The 22097-nt window shown below is 44.5% G+C and overlaps 1 protein-coding gene across 4 annotated transcripts in view; it reads left to right on the top strand.

Annotated features, from left to right (window-relative positions):
* Cdk5rap2 (CDK5 regulatory subunit associated protein 2) overlaps positions 1-22097 on the top strand; it is a 191490-nt gene that overhangs the window by 23331 nt on the left and 146062 nt on the right. For 3 of the 4 annotated variants that reach the window (XM_041632521.1, XM_041632522.1, XM_041632523.1), the window contains exons 4-7: positions 6714-6825; positions 11203-11279; positions 18013-18136; positions 21035-21189. The exons of the other annotated variant lie outside the window; for it this stretch is intronic. In XM_041632521.1, the coding sequence (XP_041488455.1) occupies positions 21131-21189 (59 nt within the window). In that variant the 5' untranslated portion in view covers positions 6714-6825; positions 11203-11279; positions 18013-18136; positions 21035-21130. The remainder of the gene's footprint in view (positions 1-6713; positions 6826-11202; positions 11280-18012; positions 18137-21034; positions 21190-22097) is intronic. 4 annotated transcript variants of the gene reach the window in all.

Consider the following 22097-nt stretch of genomic DNA (forward strand, 5'->3'; position numbering starts at 1 on the left):
CGGACGGCAGGAACGCAGCCCTCAGCTCCTTCTACACACAATCTACTGGATCCTTACTGGAACTGCTCCTGGATATTGTGTGGCCACCCCAAGTCATGGAGATTCTGCAGTTATTGTTCCACAGGACCAGTCCCTTTAAGAGCTCCAGCAGGTCCTAGATGAGGTGGGCAACTTAAGGTCCAGCTGTGGGCCTGGGTAGTAGTTGAGCTGATCAGTTCAGGCCACTGAGGCTACCCTCTCCAGGCAAGGAGCTGAGCCAGCTCCTCTATGCCCACAATGGGGATGACAGGGATAATGACAGCTCTCTTGCTGCAGTGTCCAGCAAGGGGCAGGACCAGTTATTCCAGGGCCAACATAGGGCAGGGCTGGCTCAGCATGGCCTTCTGATTCCGTCACCCATAGTTTATATGTCCCCTGAAGTGACACAGGCCACAGATAGAAACATAGACCCCAGTTGCACTAGGACCATGGACCCAGACATGACCCTCAGCAGCAGCTTGGGCCCAGATGACTTCCTGTCTCTGGGTGGAAGCACAGGCTACTCACATCAGGATGACACTGGTGGCCTTACAACCCCCAGACACCAAGAGGGCCACAGGTTGTATCCCTGGCCCTGGGGATTCTGTGTAACTTTTGGTAGCAGCACAGACCCTGGCTTTGATGGGACCATGGACCCAGACATAGTCCTCAGCAGCAGCTAAGTCTGGATGTTACTATTTACCCAACTCGCAGTACTGGCCACTTAGATCAGCACAGCCCCCATGTCAGTGTGGTCCTCAGACACTGACATGGCCCCAGATCTGGGGCATCTACATGGCCTTCAATGGTAACAGTAAACTCAGACAAATAGATGCTGGTTGTGCTAGGGCCACAGTCCCACACATGACTCTCAGCTGTAAATCTGACCCAGATGTCACCATGGCATTGGGTTCAGGCCACTCATATCTCCATGGCCCCAGCTGTAGCATGTCCTTTGGCCACCAATATGGACTCGGGTGACTGACTTGATCCTGGGCATCCACATGGTCTTTGGTGTCAACTTAGGCCACAGACTTCAACAAGATTCCAACTTAGTAGGACCACAGACCCAGACATGGTCTTTGGTAGCAACCCAGGACCAGATGTCACCATGGCCCCAGGTGGTGGTATAGGCCACCCAGACCAGCGTGGCCCTTGGACATGAACATGGCTTCAGATGGCAGCCCCAAACGTAGGAATCCGCATGGCCTTCATGGCAACAGGAGCCACAGACATTAACACACACCCTGGCTGCTGCAATAGGGCCACAGACTCAGATGTGGCCATCGGCAGCAGCCTGGGCCCTGATGACCCTATGGCCCCGAGTAGTAGCACAGGCCACTCAGGTCATTATATACTGCCCTGGCTACAGTATGTCCCCTGGACTCCAGCACTCCACAGGTTGCATTGCAGACCCCAGACCAATGAGTGGTCCCTACTGGCCACATGGACCATGGTCTTGTGTAGCAGCCTGTGTCTGTATGTCACCGTGGCCCCAGGTGGCAGCACAGGCCACACTGGTGAGTTTGGCTCCAGCATTAGCATGGCCCTCAGACACCAACATGGTCCCAGATTGCGGCCCAGACCCTGGGAATCCAAATGGCTCTCATGGCAACAAACCACCACTATCAACACAGACCCTAGCTGCAGTAGGGCCTTGGATTTTTTCCCCTTTCTACTTCACCAGTTTCTAGTTTTATATTTATTTTGTCCTTAATTTTGTTTTCCTTAGGTTAATTTTGCTTATTTTCCTGCTTCTGAGCTAGAGGCCTCAATTGTTGACTTGAGATCTTTCTTTCCTAAAGCATTTGGCTTAGAGATTTCCTCCTCAGCATTGCTGTCACTGTGTCCAGCTATTTTTAATACATCATATTTTTGTTTTTGTTTAATTCATAGTGTCTTCTAATTTTCTCCATTACTACTTCTTTGATCCATGCATGCCTGGCCAGAAGTGTGTTGGTTAAGTATTTTTTTTTTACTGTTTTTTTTTTTTTTTTTTTAGTTTCTGACTTTTGGTATAATGGCATTTTGGTCAGAGACCATAGTTTGGCTTTGGTGTTTTTAAGTATGTTAAGGTTTGTTTTGTGACCTAGAATATCTTGGCAATGTCCCTGCTGACTTGAGTGCACCGTTAGTGTCTCCTGAATGTAAATAAGTTAGACCTGCTGGTTCATAGTATTGTTTAAAATTCGTATGCATTCTTTCTGACTTTTGTGGATTAATGAGATAGGCATGTTGATATCTCCAACAGTAACAGTTCATGAATCTGACACTGAAGTCCTGGACTTCTGCACACTGGGATCTTTGCTTTTCATCATCATGTCACATCCCTCTTGTTCTTGACTGAATCTTTGTTTTGATGTTATCATAGCTCTCTTGTAGTTAGGGCTCACACACTGTATTTTTTTCTATTCATTTGAAAATATTTTTAACTTTTATTTTTATTTTATGTGCATGGGTGCTTGTATGTCTGTATACCATGTGCATTCAGTGTCTTCAGAGGCCAGAAAAAGGGGATCCCCTGGGACTGGAATTACAGATTATTTTGAGCCACCATGTGGGTGCTGAGCATCAAACCTGGGTTCTCTAGATGAACAACCAGTGCTCTTATTCACTGAATTGTCTCTCCAACCCTCTTTGTTTATTTTTTAACTTACTTCTATTCTTAGGTATATAGAATAAATTTCTTTTTTTAAACAATCTTTATTTTACATACCAATCCCAGTTTTCCCTTCCTCTCCTCCTCATGTTCTCCCATAAATTCTTGTATATAAGACACAATTTGTTTTTTAAATATTACATTTATTTTGTGTTTGTGTGTGTGTGTATGTGTGTGTATACACGTGTGTGCTACAAGCATTAGTGTGAAGTTCTGAGGACAACTTGTAGGAGTTGTTTTATTCTTTTACCATGTGGGTCCTAGGGTTAGAGATCAGGTTGTCCTGACTTGTTAGCTGTCTTATCAGCCTCATAATTGGGTTTAAAATCTGTTCTAACAGCCTCTGTATTTTAACTGGGGTGTTTATTTCATCATTTAATGTGCATCAATGTATTTTGACTTAATTTTTTTGACATAAAATTGTAAAAATTTTTCTAATTCTTTATTTTCTTTTCAAATCTCTTTTACAGTTGCTGTGGGACAATGGTTTATACCCTGTTAATTGTATTTTACTAAAATACTGATTGGCCAGTAGTCAGGCAGGAAGTATAGGCGGGGAAACCAGGCAGGAAGTAGAGGCAGGGTGACAAGAACAGGAGAATTCTGGGAAGAGGAAAGTTTAGTCGGCAGTCCTGACCTAGCCACAGAGGAAGTAAGATGTGACTGCCTCGCTGAATAAGATACCAAGCCATGTGGCTAGCATAGACAAAAATAATGGGCTAATATAAGTTATAAGAGTTAATAGGAATCCTGAGTTAAAGGGCCAATCAGTTTATGACTAATATAGACCTCTGTGTGATATTCTTTGGGACTTAATGATTGCGGGACCCTGGCAGGACAGAAACTCCGACAACATACAGTATTTGAATACTTTTCATACTTCAATTAAATATATTTGATTAAATTTTAAATAGATCTTTGTGTAGTTTATCTTCTAATCCTTAAGGCATTTTAGTGGTTGCTTTGGGATGACTTGTCTCTCCCCTCCTCCATCTCTTCTTCCCTTTCTCCCTCCCTCCCTCCCTTGCCCTTTATGTCTCCTCACTCCTCTTTCCATTTCACCATAAGTAAGATGTGGAAAATGTGACTATTGCCTTCTCCCAAATTAATTATATTAACACACTTTCACACTTCTATCTAGACTGTTTGGTTTACTTCAGCAGTCACATGTATTTTAAAGAGTTTGCGGGCTTTTCATTTGAATAGTTTCTGTAACTGAATGTGCAGATATTAACAATTTACATTCCTTTTCCTTCCACTTCCAGGGCTCTACACTTCATTTGGTATCATTTCCTTTCAATCTGAAGAACTTCCTTTGTCATTTCCTTTAGAGCAGGTCTGTTGCTGATGAGTCTTCATTTTCTTGCATTTGAGAGTTCCTTGTTTTATAACCTTCATTCCTCAGTGTTGTTCCTGGATGGAAAGTTTTGCATGACAGTTTCCTTCAACCTGTAATGCTTCCCATGCCCTGGCCTCTCTAGTTGTGATGGAGAAATCTGCTGCCTTTTTACCCCCCTACCCTGACCTTTGCATGTAATATGCTAAATTTCTCAGGCTGTCAATCATTGTTTTTGTCTTTAGTGTGCACCATTGTCTAGGTGTGAGGGAGGTCCTAAGCCATTTTCCAAATAGAATGCTTTAAATTATTTCTTTGGGTATTCTTTTCCCTGAAACGTCTTTTTTCTCTTATTTCTTTTAATATTTCAAAAACTATTTCAGAAACTCTGATAAACATTAGAATTTTATCTAATGTTTTATCTCAGAATTTTATTTAGAATTTTATCTCAGCATTCATATTAATGATTTTCAAGGGGATTTTTTTGGCCTCTTTTCTGTTGGAGTTTTATTGATTTGAATTTGGGCTTGTTTTGTTTTGGGTCTACTCCAAATAGCTAATCTACTGGCTAGTCAAATGGCAATGCTGCTTTCCAATTTACAATTTCTATTTGGTTCTCTTTTTAACATCTGTTTGTGTGCTGTTCATTTTCTGATGAATTCATTTCAAGACATACAGCTTTACATTCTTTTGTGGAAGTGGTTTGAGACAGTGTCACTATGTTGCCCAGGCTGTCCAACCTTACTATCCTCCATCATCCACCTCCTGAATAATTACAAGAATGTACTACCATGTCTGGCCCAGGTTTCACATATTTACATAGTCAGATATGTTTACTTTCTTCTCACAGAAACGCATGAGATTGATTTTATTATTCTTATATTAGAGATAAAGAAATAGAGGCTGGGTCTGACTGGAATGTTGTACTTTTTCATCGTCTCTCCTTTTCCCATTTTACTGTCTCCTCTTTTATGCAATCAGTAGTCTGTCCTGTATAATATATGTCATAATGTTTCTGTTTAACAATACATCTTGCATATAACATCATTTAAGTACACGAACTGTTCATTCTCTGTTACATCTTTGTAATACTCCACTGAGTGGACATACCATGATTTACTTAATCATAGACTGTTGGCTTAAGTAATTTAAATTATCCACCTATTATTTGATTTTTAAGAACTCTTTAAAGTTCTTTAAGATACATGCATTTAAAACCCTTTAAGACTACATAAGATACATGCTACACATGTGTGAATAGTTCAGTGAATTAACAAAAACTAAATGCCACAGGCAGTCATTATCAATGAATGATAAGAAAGAGTGTTTTTACCACCCCAAAGGAGTCATTGATATTCCCAGTGCCACCCACTTTTCCTCTGCACCAGGTAACTATCATTGTAGACTCATTTTAAGTCTCTTTCTACCTGTGTTTCTCTTATTCCTGACAACACTTCTGAGGAGAGGAATACCCCCACCCCAATTCTCAGGCAGAGATTTAAAGCGTGAAGCAAAGAAGCAGAGTGTGGGGGTGGTAGGAGGACTTTGAAAACATTTAGCTGTTTAAGCGTGGCGTTGATGTTTGTTTTGATACAGGAAATTAACTTAGTGTGTAGGTTTTGTCTCCTTGGGGTTATGCTAGTCTTTTTGTTAGTCTGCTCAGAATGCTGGATCAACGGATCAAAATGTCAGCTATTTCTCATAGTCCATGAGGTCTACTTGGCAGATTAGGTTTCTGGAGTCCCAGCAGGATATGAGCCCAACTAATTATGTACTATCAGTGTGATCCTTGATCTTGTGTACAATAGGAGCGGTACTTTCACAGTGTAGCTTAAGAGTTGAGGCTCCACATATTAAGATCCATGTCAGTATTTGTTTGCACAATTGGGTCTCAGTAAAAATCACTTTGAGAATAGCCCTGCCCCCCTTATTTTGACAAAATTTAAACTTAGAGAAAAGTTGTGATATTATAGATCACTGTCAATTTACCAGTTAACGTCCTACATTTGATGTATTTTCCTTTTCCTCTTCTAGCACTCTTAGTGGCAGATACTACACACAGCACCCTATGTACTTTGGCATTGAGTCATCTTTTTAGGACACTCTTCTAGAAAATCATAATGTTACAACCTAACAAAGTTGTTTTCTGATTTCCCATAGTTATCATTTCCATATGTAATAAATATTTAAACATTTGAGAGTCTTCCATTATGCTTGCCAGTCTTGTTTCTGTAACCTCAGTTTGTTTAGAAGACTTGCCCTATCATTTTTACTAGAATGTCATTAGGGTTTTTGAAGAATTCAGGTCTATTGTTTTGCACAATCCTTCAACTTAGATTATTCTGATTGACTCCTTGATGGAATTCACATTAATGACTGCAGGCTGGAGTGCTTTAGATGAATTGTTTGCTCTGTGTTTTATTTCTGTCTCTCTTCCTCTTCCCTTCCACCTAATGCTATCCTAGTATCCCAGCCCCATCTCCTAGTCTCTTCCTTCTCTTCCTTTCCTCCTTTTCCATTGCTTTTCCATAGCCATACATTCTTTTTCACTGTTCATTTCCGTCGCTATCCATGCTGATGCTCTTCTGCTTGTGGCTAGTGGGACCCTGGTGGATTGGTACCATTTCAATCAGGGTCAGCTCCTTCTGGTATTTGGCCCAGTTGCTGCACCCAAGTGACTCTCCTGTACTGGTTTTACAGCAGATCACTGAGCTGAAGAAGGAGAACTTCAACCTAAAACTCCGCATCTACTTCCTTGAGGAAAGGATGCAGCAGGAGTTTTGCTGGCCCCACTGAGCACATCTACAAGACGGTGAGTAGCCAGGTTTTCCCCGGAGACATTTGACTGATATTTGTTCTTAGAGTTAGCATTAATGGCTGCTGTCATTCAATTTGGATTGATTTGGGGGAGCAAGATGATGCTAGAACAACCCTCAGAAAACTGAAGTTATGGTCTTAAGGAAGTTTTTTTTTTTTTGAGACAGGGTTTCTCTGTGGTTTTGGAGCCTGTCCTGGAACTAGCTCTTGTAGACCAGGCTGGTCTCGAACTCACCCAGATCCGCCTGCCTCTGCCTCCCAAGTGCTGGGATTAAAGGCGTGCGCCACCACCGCCTGGCTATAAGGAAGTTTTTAAATTGTTTTGGTCATCAGATTTCTGATTCACAGTCTTGATCTCAGTTGTCTTTTCATAATTATTTATTATTTGGAAACAGGCAGTGGATCAGAAGATTAGCTTTGTAACTGAATGGTAGTGTTACCAACCAGTGGGGGTGGGTGACTTTTAGCCAGTCACCCCTCTCTCTGGGCTTCCTTCTATAGGGAAGTGATAGCCACAGGGCTGTTTGGATGAAACCAGAGTAACTGGTGCAGTGGGGTGATGGGTGTAAATGGGTATAGTAATAAGAGCTGCGGGGCTGCATCCCCAGCACCCGGCTGCCCACATGGCTAGCTTATGCTCCGAAATAACAACACACAAACTGTATTCATTTAAACACTGCTTGGCCCTTTAGCTCTAGCCCTTACAGGCTAATTCTGATATACCGATCAACCCATCTCTAATAATCTGTGAGCACCGGTCTTACCGGGAAGATTCCAGCCTACATCCATCCTGGGTCGGATCTTCATGGCGTGTGTGTCTGCCCGGGAGCGGGGCATGGCGTCTCTCTGAGGCGTCTGCTCCTGAGAGGAGAGCTGTGGAGTCTGAGCTCACTTACTGTTCCTCCCAGCATTCTGTTCTGTTTACTCCACCCACCTATGTTCTAAGCTATGAGGCCAAGCAGTTTGTTTATTAACCAATGAAATCAACAGGTTGATATGACACTCCCACATCAAAATGGGGGTGACGGGTGCAGTGGGGTGACGGGAGCAGTGGGGTGACGGGTGCAGTGGGGTGACCTGTGCAGTGGGGTGACGGGTGCAGTGGGGTGACCTGTGCAGTGGGGTGACCTGTGCAGTGGGGTGACCGGTGCAGTGGGGTGACGGGTGCAGTGGGGGTGACGGGTGCAGTGGGGTGACGGGTGCAGTGGGGGTGACGGGAGCAGTGGGGTGACGGGTGCAGTGGGGTGACGGGTGCAGTGGGGTGACCTGTGCAGTGGGGTGACCTGTGCAGTGGGGTGACCGGTGCAGTGGGGTGACCGGTGCAGTGGGGTGACGGGAGCAGTGGGGTGACCTGTGCAGTGGGGTGACGGGTGCAGTGGGGTGACGGGAGCAGTGGGGGTGACGGGAGCAGTGGGGTGACGGGAGCAGTGGGGTGACGGGTGCAGTGGGGGTGACGGCTGCAGAGGGGTGACGGGTGCAGTGGGGTGACGGGAGCAGTGGGGTGACGGCTGCAGAGGGGTGACGGGTGCAGTGGGGTGACGGGAGCAGTGGGGTGACCTGTGCAGTGGGGTGACGGGAGCAGTGGGGTGACGGCTGCAGAGGGGTGACGGGTGCAGTGGACTGAAGGGCAAATGGCTCCAGCAAGCGGTCAGTGCTGAGCAGTCACCATCATTGGCTTGTAGACTTTGCTTACCCAAAGTTAGGTTGGTCAGATTTTCTGCACTTTGACTCCTGTAGCCCTGTGTGGTTGCTTAGAACTGTCAGGAAATGTCTTTTCCCATTTGAAGTCTTAACCTGCAGGTCTTTGTCTGCAAGCAAACTTTGTTTCTGAAAGTTGAAAGAAGAGTTTGACATTCTTCACATGAGTCCAAACAGTACACAGGTGCCTATTTCTTAGCTTTTGCTGGTAGATTAGCCCCTGGCCTAGGAATTACTTTGTCTTCTTGCTTCTGAAGTTTGTACTGGGGGAAACTTTTGAAAAGGGGAAAGGAGCTCCCAGCAGCAGGTGGGGTAGGAGTTGGGGGACTGCATAGGCTTTCCTGAAATCTGACTGCCTTTCTGAGCTCTTTCAGGAGCTGAAACGCTTCCTTTTCCCTGAAGCCACAGTTTCTTCCTACAGTGTCGGAGTAGAAAGACAAAGAGGACGGTCTTTTTCTGGATGCAGTGGTGATGCAATCAGAATTTCAAGGGGAACCAATAGTTAGAGCACACTGTGTATGGTGGTCAGGCCTCTCAAGACTTCAGGTGGCCGGCTGTCAAACTGCTGCCCACTGGGTTCACAGGTTCATTTTGCTGTGATTCTCAAGAAGTTGAGACAGTGGATATTATCCTAGTGTCCACTGAGGAAACAGGCCTGGGGAATGCCAGTCACTTGCCTACTGCCCTGAAGATATAGAGTGGATTTTGACCCTGACCTACCTGCCTCTGTGTATGACTTCTCCTTTTCACTGACTGAACGGCCTGCTCTTACGATCTTCCTCACTAAGCTTTTGTGTAGTGTGTGGTTCAGATTCTGAATTTTAAGGACATAAAGGATGTGTCCTAAAAAGACGTTCTAATCTGATCCCTGGGCCCTGTTTTTAACTAGTATTATCGATGTCCTGTGCAGTGGAGTAGTTTCATATAGAACATAAAGTTCTGTGTGACCCCTTTCGCGTAAGTACCAGCATGGTCTGTTCTGCATTTTGCAGTTTTCATTCAATGATTTCTTAGATGTCTTTCCCAACAGTAGTTTAAGAGCTCTTTTAGTCTTTCTTTTCTGACTTTATAATAGTCCATTTTGTGTTTTGAAGGCATTCTGACTCTTGGTTTGGAAATGGCTGTCATCTTACACAAACACTTAAAACTTGAGATACTGTGCGTGGGAGCATAGGCTTGCTAGCTAGCCATTGGGTCAGGCACAAGCCATGCTCTTAGAACACACTCTGTCAGCGCCCATACCTGCTCTGCCCTGTGGGAGCTGGTGGAGGAACCCAAGGCTTGTGGGGTGTTCCTGACAGAGGCACACATGGAGATATTGTGCCCCACCACTCTGGGTCTTATCTGTTATGCAAAGGGACAGTTGTTCTAGAGAGAAATTCTGCCTCATGGGCAGGCTTGCCTTCCAGTCTGACAGCGAAGGAGAAGTACAGGCTTCTTTCAGTGTGTATTTGGTTCTCCAGTCCTCCCGTCACAGTGGGCACCTTGGCCCTCTCTTGACAGTATGGGATCTGACAGTCACAGCTCTCCTTTCTCATCTTCTGGATGTGTCTCTAAGGACAGGCACAGGGTCACCCTGCTGGCTGCGTTATTCTCAGGGTCTGTCATGTTGACTTCAGCTACACCCGTCACTAGCACTCAGGTGTGTGTGAAGTGAATACATGAGTGTCCACAGTGAATGGGCTGTGTCCTTCAGTGTGGACTGCACTCTTGACTCTGCGTGCTCCTCTCCCCAGAGCCACTAGGCAGGAAGGAGGGAGAAATATCCTTTGGATTATAAATTTTATAAAAGTGTTATTATTTTAAAAAATACAAACGTGGTAGAAGAAAATGTAAAATCCACATGCATTATTAAAAAAAAAGTGAGAATTCAGAGAAATCTTGATTTGCTATCACTCCTTTGCATGCCGTATGCTAGTCTCCAGGACATGACTGCTTTGTGCATGCTCTCTCGACTGCATTTGGGGCAAAGTGAGAAGCCTACCATGTCCCTGTTGCCTCCCACTGACTGCCACCTGCCATAAATTTTGTCTTTGTGTTCTCCTGTGAGTCAGTTGTGAGCCCAGGGCCATGTGTGACTTCCTTTGTTCTAGTCCCTTAAGGGAAAAAAGGTTAATGACTCTGTGATATCCCTTAGAGATGGCTTCCCACCTAAGCTGGGGCCTTTTGTGAGTGTCCTGAAATCTCACACTGAAATGTGACAGGTTATACTGAGGTCTCCCATTTATCCATTCACAAGTCTTATTTTATTTTCGTTAAGTCTGTAGCACGCTCCTACTGCAACAACCACATGAGTGATTGTAAACAGCTAGGAGTAATTGCCTTTGAATGGGAAAAGCAGACTGTAAATTTGCTTGGTGGAGGGCAAACAATTTTTACGTCAGCCCCGCTAATGTGACATTTGTGCCTAGGTGATTGAATGCTCTGGCTGTTAGACACTGGAACATTTACATCATTGTTCCAAGTCCTATGGGAATCCAGGGCTTTCTCTTGAGACCCACAGTCCTTAATAATTCCCTTTTTCTGTGCTTCAGGGCTAATGAGGCTTTTGAGTGTAACATCTGCAATTGCAAGTGTAGCATAGTTAGTCCAAGCCAGAGTAGCTTGGCCACCATCAGCGCTTGCTATTCCTGTACCTTACACTGTGTCTTTTCTTACCTTTTTGCTCTGGAAGAACATTGAACTCAAGGTGGAAGTGGAAAGTCTGAAGCAGAAGCTCCAGGAGAGAGATCAGTTGCTCATCAGTGCCTCGTGAGTACCCGTCAACCAAGAGCTTGGCCGTCGGGTCCCACGGGTGGGTGTTGGGCTGGGCAGTGAAGCACAACCAGCTGCTTCTTTAAGCCACTTGTTTTCTGACTGGCATCTGACGCTCCTTGGAGCTTGTAGTTTTTATTAAATTGTTTGTCAACTGTTTTTTAAAGTATTGTAGTTATAGGAAGATGTACAGGACTTAAGGGCAAAGTGTGATGGACTTGTATGAAGCAAAACACTATGTGAGACCCCCATCTGAGCCAGAAAGGAAGCTTCATCAAGCTTCCAGAAAGCCCCCTTGCCTTCATGTTCTCACAGCCTCTCCCTTTTCCCAGGACACGCACTGCTCTCAACATAATTACTTTGTTCTGCCTATTTTTGAACGTTATATAATTGGAATCATACAGTAGGTCCTTTTTGGGTCTAGCTTCCTTCCCCAGCCGTGTTTGTGAGAGTCAAGCCACCTGTGTTGTGTTTTGGGAGCTCATTCGTTCTCACTGATGAAAATGCCAAGGAGTAGAGGGGGGTTCTAGTGGGTAAGGCTGGGAGGCAGAGGGATGGTTTCAGCTAGTAACTTGTTTTAAGCCTGTTTTGTGTCCTAGGGACTCTTGTAGTATGTTGTTTAAAGGAAATTGTTGGGTTTTAATGCTTAAAAGTTAGAAACCTACTATATCTATTAATAAGTAAATTTATTTGAATCTTTATTGAGTGTTGACCTGTAGACCGCCTGACTCCAGAATTACTAGCACCATACAATGAAGCTCTGCAGGGACACCACTCACAACCCAACCCCATAGCTGTAGGCTCCCCTGAGGCACACTATGAGCAACTAGGGTGTTCTAGAGGTGTGCTGGAGGCTTGTGGTGTGACAAGTGGAGACCCCAGAATGTGCCCAGAGTTTGCTCCAGAAGAGTGGGAGGTCTTCCCAGGTAGTCCACAAGGGCTCCTTGGACGTCTGTGTAGAAGTGCTTCTCTTGACATGACAGTGGAACTCCTGTTGGGTATGGAGCCCCGGGAACATGCTTGAGCACTCCAGGCTGGACCATCGCTGAGTCTGGTAGCTCCAAGTTGGCTGTTGTAGCTTATAGGCAGACCAGAGACTCCTAGGCACAGGCTCCTTTTCTGAGTGGCCCTGAATGAGTGAATAAATTAATAAATATACCGAGACTAAGATCTTCATTGTAGTTTTTTTCTTTTGGAAGTGGCTCATTGTTTGGGCACTGAATCAAGTCTCTTGTACCAGATCCAAAATCAGTATGTGACTTGCTCTTCTTAATAGTCATCGCCTTACCCTAAACATCTTGGGTAGTACTTGTTTTTGGCAAAGTACATATACATTGGAATTTCTGCTCACAAGGGCTCATATATATTTCTCAATACTGTCACTCAGGAAGGGACACTTTGGGTACTTGCATGCATATTTGTATATTTTCCTAAATGCCAGGCTTTATATTCAAGGCCCTTCGTGATCTGACCAGTTTTTTGTTAACTTATTTAGAAGATTCTTATCAAATGGCAGTTGTGTGTGCACTGTATGAGGCTCCTGGTGATACAGTGGTGATCCAAACAGCTACACGACACTTGCATTCTTCTGGGAATGATTATGATGAGATATTTACATTAGCAAATGTATGAATGCAGGTTGGGAGAAGAACTGTAAAGAGAAAGGGAGCCGTGAAAGTTTGTAGGTGTGGTAGCAGATATGTAGACAGCAAAATAGGAAAGGTACACCTGTGGAGATGACATTTGACATGCAGTATGAGGTGCCAGTAGAATTAGGCGGATGCGTAAATGGAGATGTGTCTAGGAAGAGACTGTGGCAAGTCTGAGGAAATAGGAGGAGAGTAGCGGCACTAGGCATTTTGGTCTTTGTTCTAAGGTTAGATAAGTAAGTGACACAGTACGGAGTTTGCTTTTCAGAAAGGCCATTCTGAATGTTGGGTGGAAGAGGTATTGTGAGGGTGCCAGGAGACCAGTGAGGAAACCAGCCGGGTGGGTGAGGTGAGCTGAGTGCTGACATGGATGGATGGCTAATGGGAAGAGCCTTAGGAAGCACAGTCCCGTTCTTGGTGATGGGTGAGAAGGGAGATGTTGCATGTATTAGTCATAGTTCTATTGCTGTGATAAAATAGCTTGACAGAAGTGATTTGGACAGAGAAAAGGTTTATTTTAGCTTATAGTTTCGGAGGGATAACATCCATCATGACAGGGAAAGCGTGGCAGAAGCAGGAAGCTGACTGATCACTTTTTTTTTTTATCCACAAACAGGGAACAGGAGAATAAAAAGGGGGGGGGGAGATTATTCCCAGTATACAAAACCTCAAAGCCCACCCCCAGTGGCATTCTTCCTTCAGCAAGGTACTATAACTTTCCCAAACAGTGTCATCAACCAGGGACCAAGTGTTTAAGTACAAGAAGAGCCTGTGTGGGGCATTTCTTATTCAAACCACCACACAAGGAGAGGCTCTTTGGGATTAAGGTCATGAGCTCTATTGATGGATGCTGACATTGACTTAACAATTTCAGCTTCCTCTCTACCACCTCTTTCTCACATCCCAGACGTTCCATAACTGTTCTTACTCTAGCTTCTGAACAGTTGCCTTCCCTTCCTTGCTTTCCCAGCCCAGTGCCTTCCCATCCTCTCCTTGTTCTAAAAGACTCAGACAGGGATCCTTGTAGCCTGCACTTGCCTCTTTCATAGACTTCTCCGTCATATGGTGTCCATCCTATGTGGGTATCTCTTTTCCGTGTCTAAACACTTTCGCGCCCAAACATATCATTATTCAAGGAAGACCCTCATTTTATAGAGGAGGGAATCAGGCCTTGTAAAGAGAAGGGCTGTGGCCTTAGAAAGGTCAGAACTTAGGTTAGACGTCAACTCTCACTTTTTTTTTTTAAATCTTTCATGTATTGACATAGTGTGTGCATGGTGTGTCTAAGTGGTCTTTCAGTGACTACCTCATATTTGCTGATGGCCCTTTCCCTTTTGCTCCTACTTCCCAGAGCCCAGCAGTTTGTCTATGGTAGATGTTGATGTTGTCTTGTTAGTTTAATTCTATCAGCTATTTTGAGTTGAGTTTTGGCTGGGGAAGGGGTAGAACATGGGGCTCTGCCACAGGAAAAGGACAACTCTAATTTGAATGGAAATAATCTAGAGGAAATGTTGAAGGTTAAAAAATAGTAACAAGGAAAATGTTTATGGAAGGTTCTTTCACACTGAGTGGAAAGCTGGTGTACAACTCTTGGTCTGATCCTCTTTCATAGGATCTCCAAGCCAGTTCTGTACTCTTTCATAGGATCTACAAGCCAGGTCTGATCCTCTTTCATAGGATCTCCAAGCCAGTTCTGTACTCTTTCATAGGATCTACAAGCCAGGTCTGTACTCTTTCATAGGATCTACAAGCCAGTTCTGTACTCTTTCATAGGATCTCCAAGCCAAGTCTGTACTCTTTCATAGGATCTACAAGCCAGGTCTGTACTCTTTCATAGGATCTACAAGCCAGGTCTGTACACTTTCATAGGATCTCCAAGCCAGTTCTGTACTCTTTCATAGGATCTACAAGCCAGGTCTGTACTCTTTCATAGGATCTCCAAGCCAGGTCTGTACTCTTTCATAGGATCTACAAGCCAGTTCTGTACTCTTTCATAGGATCTCCAAGCCAAGTCTGTACTCTTTCATAGGATCTCCAAGCCAGGTCTGTACTCTTTCATAGGATCTACAAGCCAGTTCTGTACTCTTTCATAGGATCTCCAAGCCAGTTCTGTACTCTTTCATAGGATCTACAAGCCAGGTCTGTACTCTTTCATAGGATCTCCAAGCCAGTTCTGTACTCTTTCATAGGATCTCCAAGCCAGTTCTTGTACTCTTTCATAGGATCTACAAGCCAGATCTGTACTCTTTCATAGGATCTACAAGCCCAGGTCTGTACTTGTAGCCCAGATTCTACAAGAGAAAAAACAAAATGGCAGAGGGAGAGAATAAGCACTGGTTCCGATCCTCCTTTGTCCCAAACTTGTATGTCCTGTGCTTGGCGGTTGTGTGAGGCTGCCAGTCTACCCGTGTCAGTGAAGAGAAAGCTAAGATCCAGAAAATTGTAGCAAGTTGGCTCTGCTGTAGCTCCCGAGCCCACTCTGGCTTGATGTGAAGTAAACATATTTGTGTGCTTGCTTGGTCTTCCATTGTTCTGTGTATAAATTACAATAAGGGGGCATTAAAAACAAAAGCAGTCATATTGTTGGGAGTAAATTTTATCTCTGTAGCTTTAAAACACAAACAAAAAATAATAATTCCATTAACAGAGGCAAATTGCACCATACTGCTGAGTATAAATTTTATTGCTACAGTAACTGTAAAATACAAAGATGATAAATGAAACGTTGGAACATTTATCTTTGTGAGTTTATTTTACTGGTATAACTAAAACACAAACAAAGTGAATAATGCTAGTAGTTGTTCAAAATTGTACAGCCTCTTGACAGCATATGTGATTCAGGCAGTGAAATGGCAAGATTAGATCTGGGCTGATGGAAGGGAGTCCAGAGTGCAGCAGAGGAAAGGGGCCATACAGGGCACTATACAGCTCCATGGCTAAAACATCCTGAGCACCCAGGTAGAAAGAATTCAGAACCAGAACCATCTGTGTAGGAGCTGGAGGGGTGCTAAGTGTTCTAAGTGTTTGTTGTGGAAGTATAGGGACCTGAGTTTGGATTCCCAGTGCCCATATCAAATGTGGGAAAGGTGTTTGTAACCTGGGGTGTGGTGGCAGGGGAGATGAGGATGATGTTTAAGGAGTTACAGGGTCAGTGATACACCTGTTTAAAAAAAAATAAGGATGAGAGCAATAGAAGACAGTGACACCCTTTGTCCTCCATACACATGTGTGCGAGCCACACATTGAGACATGCAGAAAAGGTAAAAATCTTTGTCTACAGCTTGGGAAAGAGAGGAGGCAGTGCACAGTTGTTCTTGTCTGTAATGCCCCTTGAGGAGTGATGGAAATGACTGTGAGTCACTGTGAACTGGAGACAGCCCTGGTCCCAGAAGTGAGCTGAGTGAGTGGGGGCTGAGGACACTTAGGGCAGTGATCAGGAAGGAAGCATGTTGGCCTAGGTTCTGGCAGGGGCTGATCTGTTCTGAGCTCAGACTCCAGCTGAGGGGTGGCAGGAGGCCTCTCAGCAGCACAGCAGGGTTTGTGCTGCCCTGGCCTCACAGGAGAGGCCTCCCAGCAGGGTGGGAGGGGGAACCTGCAGAGTACTGAGGCAGGCCTGCAGAGGACCCCTTGTGGTAGCCCATTAGTTCCAAGAGGTAATCATCTCATTTCCCTCATGAGGAGACTGAGGTGTAACAACTTATTTACTGAGGCTAGAAATTTTACCCAGAGCCACACTGGGGTTGGGATAGAGTGAGAATTTAGAAGCAAATCTGTCCAGCCCGAGCCGGTGTTCCTCCTTTCAGTTATTCACACTGGATTCTATTATTGTGATATTGTGGTGGCTTTCTGAAGCCTTGCTGAAAGGAAAACTCTTCAATAAGGGCTCTGTTTGCAGGTGATTTCTGTGGGAGCTTGGACAGCCAGGAGAGCCCTTTAGGTGCCCTGTTCTGGTGAATGGTTCACGTGGTCCAGTGTGTGAGCATCTGGTTACAGGGCTTTGGGTTAGGGAAATTAATATACTCCTGGAGTCAAGTGAGGTACAGAGTGGCAAGGAGTTTTGTTTAATTCTTCTGCTGTTGTTTTTCTGAGAAGCCAGCTTTAGGTGGAGCCATTTCCTCAGTTTTCCTTCTGGAGACTGCAGCCATTGAGGATGCAGGGAGGACAGAAGTCTCACAGCTGCAGCCAGCACCTCTCTTTCTGCATCACTGCTCATGGCCCTGTGTCTGGTTTAGTGTCTCCCACAGAGAGAACATTCTAAGGCCACAGCCCAGTGCCCTGGACATTTAATATCACAATACCAGGTGCAGGGTGCTTGCACCCAAGTCCCTCTCTCACCCTAAGTCGTAGTGTGTGCTGGATCCATTTTGGTGTACTTAAAACGTTTGCCCTCAGGCTGGTGCAAGGTGGAGCATGCAAATGCTAACCTCACAGATCTGCTTGTTGCATGCTGCTTCTTTGCCCAATGGTTCCTGTACCACCTTCTATACCTCTGGTGTAAGAGTACTAGCAGGAAAATTGGCAGCTGCCATCAAGAATATTAAAGTGTGCTTACCCTTGGGCTCAGGGATTCCCCTTCTAGTAGTGTGTCCCTAGAAACCATTAAGTCACAACACTAATGTGTAGTGAGCAGTTTCTCGGTACCAGGCACCTCTTCTTAGATCTTGGTGTTAGTCACATGTGTTCATCAGAAGCAGCTTAGAGACTTGACTTCATAAAGTATGTTCCGTATAGTGATACAGTCGTTAGGATGATGATGCAGATTCATGTTTACTGACTTTCTAAAGCGTGTTCTCAGCATAGTGAGTGATTCACTGTCCAGGTTAGTTCACTAGTATACACTACATGGTTCTGTGTGAGTAGGTAGAGCCCTGACAGGCTGTGTGTTAAAATGTTAATTCTATCCTGTGGGATAAGTACCCCCCACCCCGTTTCTGAATTATAAGTGTTATTATTTTTTTTTTAAAGGAAACTTAGCTCAGGCAAATGGGAGGAATGACTGACAAATACCCCTTATCTTTTGGGGCTGGGGAAATTGTCATCAGACAGGCCCCCGACTCAGCCTGCCCTTTGCCTCTCTGCAGCAAAGCAGTGGAGAGTCTCACCAAAGGGGGAGGTTCTGAAGTCCAGCGCGTGAAAGAAGATGCGAGGAGGAAGGTGCAGCAGGTTGAAGACCTCCTGACGGAAAGGATACATCTTCTAGAAGAAGTAAGTCTGGAGATGCTGTGGTCAGGCCTGGGGAGTGTGTGATGGCCTCCTTTCTCCATGAGCATCACCTTACTGCAGCAGTTACTGGGTGTCCTTTGGGTCTGGCCTCATGTAGGCACTCTGCCCCTGTAATTTACCTCGTTGTCTCCTTCCTGTGAGGACCCTGAGGTACAGAGAGAAGTACTAACTGGCCCAGGTGGTTGCTGAGCCCCACTGAAGGAGTGTAGCCCTGAGGAAGACCACACTCAGATTGCTGCTGCTCGGCTATTGCCTGCCCGCCCGGCTCTTGTCCTCTCGCCAGCCTCTGTCCAGGATCTTGGAGAACTGAGTGGCTGCTCTTTTCTAGTGGACACCACAGCTTCCTGTGCTCTTCCTTCTGTCAGCAGCTGCTGTGACCCGGCTAAACATCTGCCTCTGGTTGGGACAATAGACAGTGTTCCTCTATTTTAAGCTAGCATTAAGAACCACAGTTTGAGTAGCCCTTTCCTGAAGTGCTTGGATCCAGAAGTAGTTTAGGTTTGAGTTTATTATTCTTACTATTATTCTTATTGAACATTTTTATATAACTAATGAGATATCTTAGGGTTGGGCTCCAAGACTAGACACAGAATTCACTTATATTTTACGTATGCATTATATATGTAATTAGGGAATTTTGGGCAATATTTTAACATGGCTGTGTTTGACTACAACCCATCACATGAGGTCAGGTTTTAAATTTTCTATTTTTGACATGTTGATAATCAGAAAGTTTTGTATTTCGAGCCTTTCAGAATTTAGATTGGGCTGATCTATATATTAATAATTATTATGATATTTATTTATTTATTTTTGAGGCAGGATCTGGTAGGTAGAGAGTTTGCTCTCAGACTTGCAATCCTCCTGTTTCAGCTTCTCAAATACTGTAATTATAAGCACATACTACTGTCTAAGCATTTCTTTTGCTGTGAAAGACACCATGACCACAACAAACTTTTTTTTTTTTTTTTTGAAACAGGGTTTCTTTGTAGCTTTGGAGGCCGTCCTGGAACTAGCTCTTGTAGATCAAGCTGGCCTCAAACTCACAGAGATCCTTCTGCCTCTGCCTCTGCCCCTGCCTCCCCAGTGCTGGGATTAAAGGCATGCACCACTACTACCCGGCTTGACCACAAAATTTTTTATAAAGGAAAACATTCAATTGGGACTGGTTTACAGTTTAGAGGTTCAGTCCATTATCATCATAGCAGGAAGCATGGAAGAGTGAAAGCGGACATGGTGCTGGAGAGGTAGTTGAGGGCTATATATCTGGAAAGGCAGGTAGAGAGAGATTCTGGGCCTGGCTTGAACATTTGAAACCCCAAAGCCCACCCCCAGTAACAGGCTTCTTCTAGTGCCACCACACCAAATCCTACAAAGCCTTATTTCCCAATAGTGCCTTTCCCTATTTACCAAGCATTTAGATCTGTAAATGTATAGTATTGGGGTTTTAGGGGTGGGGCGCTCGTATTCAAGTCATCACAACCACCACCCACCACACCCTTAATCAAGACACTTGAGAAAGTTGTCACCTCTTGATGCAGCACTTTGTTTGTCCCATGAGTACTTCCCAGTGCTCCTGCTTTGTAGCTTGCTGCATTTATCCCATTGGGTGAAGCATTTGCCCTTGTGAATTGAACACAGAAGCACCAGCTTGTCGCACTGGCTGCAGTAACAAGAACACATACTAAGCTATGAGACCTCCCCACAGATAGAGTTCTCCTGCTAAGCCTCACGTGTGTGCTTAGCTATCCTTCTAAGAAACCTATGTGCTAACTACTTCCATTTCTCCCTCTCTCTCTTTTTCTCTTTTTTAAACGTATTGAAATATTAGGCACAAGGTGACCAGGTCATTTGCTGAAGGTCACACAGGTGGTAAAGGTCAGGTGATCTGGCCACATTTTAGGCTCTAACATTCTGTTGTCTCGGTCCACAACACTTAGGGTTAGGTCAAGATCAAATGTGATATAAGACTTCTTGCTTCAGAGCCTGGCATTTAGTAGACACTCAGCAAACAACAGGCATTGTTGTTTGCTGCCTAAGAAATATGGAGCGACAGACAAGCCTCTTAAACAGATAGTTAGTGGAAAGGGTGGGGAAGAGAGGCCAGGCTTTTGCTTCTGGGTGCCAGGTGTTGGCAGTCTCCCAGCAGCTCGTTGATGGAATGTTGGGTTTCTTGTCTTCTGGAATAAGAACCGGGTCACACAGCAAGTATCATAGGAGAGCTGCACTTTGAACCCACGTCTATTTGACTTTTATGTTTGCGGTGTGATCTTGAGGCAGTGGTCTGTGTGGGTGGAGAGTCAGGCCTGTTCCAGATCACTTGCGTGCGCACCAGAGCCTTCCCCCAACAGACACATGGTCTAAATGATTTAGAAGATAATTTCCATGGTGGCTTCTCTGAGCACTCAGGAAAAGCATAGAGCTCTTCACCACTTAAATCACCTTGGAGATACAGAAATGCATTTTAGAAATGTGTAGCCATTATCTTAAAAAGAAATAGTGGGGGGCGGTGGGCTGTGGGATGAATTTGCATGGAGATTAGGGCGACTCTGGGACTTATGCATGTTTTAGTATTGAGAAGCGCATTTCTTCTTGTTCTCATTGAAGTTGTAAATATTGATCTGATTTTTCAAAACCAAAAGTACAGTTCTTGTAGAGCTGACTCTTTTCCATTGGAAGTGCCCATTACTCTTCCAATACAAGAGGGAAAAATGGTTTGCAAATATATTTATTACGTATTCTTTCCATGTATAGTACATTCAGGGAGGGGAAATGTGCCGGAGAAAAAGTCATAAATATTTATATTTTAATCCAATTTTCTTTCAAAATGTTCCCAATTGTATTGAAAAATTGCATCAAATGCATTTAATTTAACTGTAGGATGTGAAAGCGGCCCAAGCAGAACTGGAGAAGGCCTTTGCAGAGACGGAAACAGAGAAGGCATTTCGCCTCAGCTTGGAAAGCAAGCTCTCTGAGATGAAGAAGATGCAGGGGCAGGACCTGGAGTTGACTCTGGCTCTGGAAGACAAGGACAGGTTTGGATCTGCTCCCTGGGAAGCTCAGGTCTCATCATCTGGAGAGGGAGAAAACCTAGCCTTTCTCTCCCTCCTATCTGTCATTGTTCTTCTCTAGAGTGGACTACCTTCCTGGAGTGCAGTTAACACAGCAAGATAGAAGACTGGGCATGAGAGAAACAGGAACAAGATAGTAGTGGGCGAGAGGTGGTCACTAGACAAGTTCATGTTAGAAAGGGGTGCTGAGACCCTAAGTCTAGTGTTTAGCTTGGCTGCAGCTTCCTGGTAGACAAAAGGAAAAGTATCCCTATGGGCCTGAGGTTTGTATTACCCATGAGGTAAAACAAGCCTGGATTCAGGAGAAAGCCAGTTTTGCTTGGCCCTAGCAGAGGTAAAGTGCACTGGTGGTTCTTTCCACAAGGAGCAGTAAGTGGTGATGTCCCCACAATGAGTGCTAGTGAATTTTGTGTTATCCGTTTCCCATCATGGATTTTAATGTTGGCTACAGGCTGAAATTAAGCAGCGTTATAGAACAAAGAGCATTGTAGATCAAATACAGAGTTCTTCAGTGCGTTGAGAATAAAATGTGTGTTGTTGTGTCAGGGAAATGGATGGGCAGTAGGGCTGTTAGGCCCACTCTAATGACCAGTGTATCCTGTAGCCAAACTTTTGACAAAACCTGTGAAGAAGAAGTTGAAATTTCCTTCTGCAACTTCGTTTTCAGTTTGGGCTTAGGAAATCAGCAGAGCACATCTTCTGGGATTCTCTCTTTCAGAGGACTGAGTCAGTATTGAGGGAGCCTGTGGTCTTGGTTTCCATATTTCAGTACCCTCTTACTTCAGGTATTTTTTAATTTTATATTTGGTGTATGTGTGCATAAATGCATGAAGGTCAGAAGTTGGCCCCCTTTTCTTACTTTTGATCTGTGA

The sequence above is a fragment of the Microtus oregoni genome, unplaced genomic scaffold (genome assembly GCF_018167655.1).
Source record: "Microtus oregoni isolate MIOR12 unplaced genomic scaffold, Mior012 000041F_ref0000270, whole genome shotgun sequence".
Classification (NCBI taxonomy): Eukaryota; Metazoa; Chordata; class Mammalia; order Rodentia; family Cricetidae; genus Microtus; species Microtus oregoni.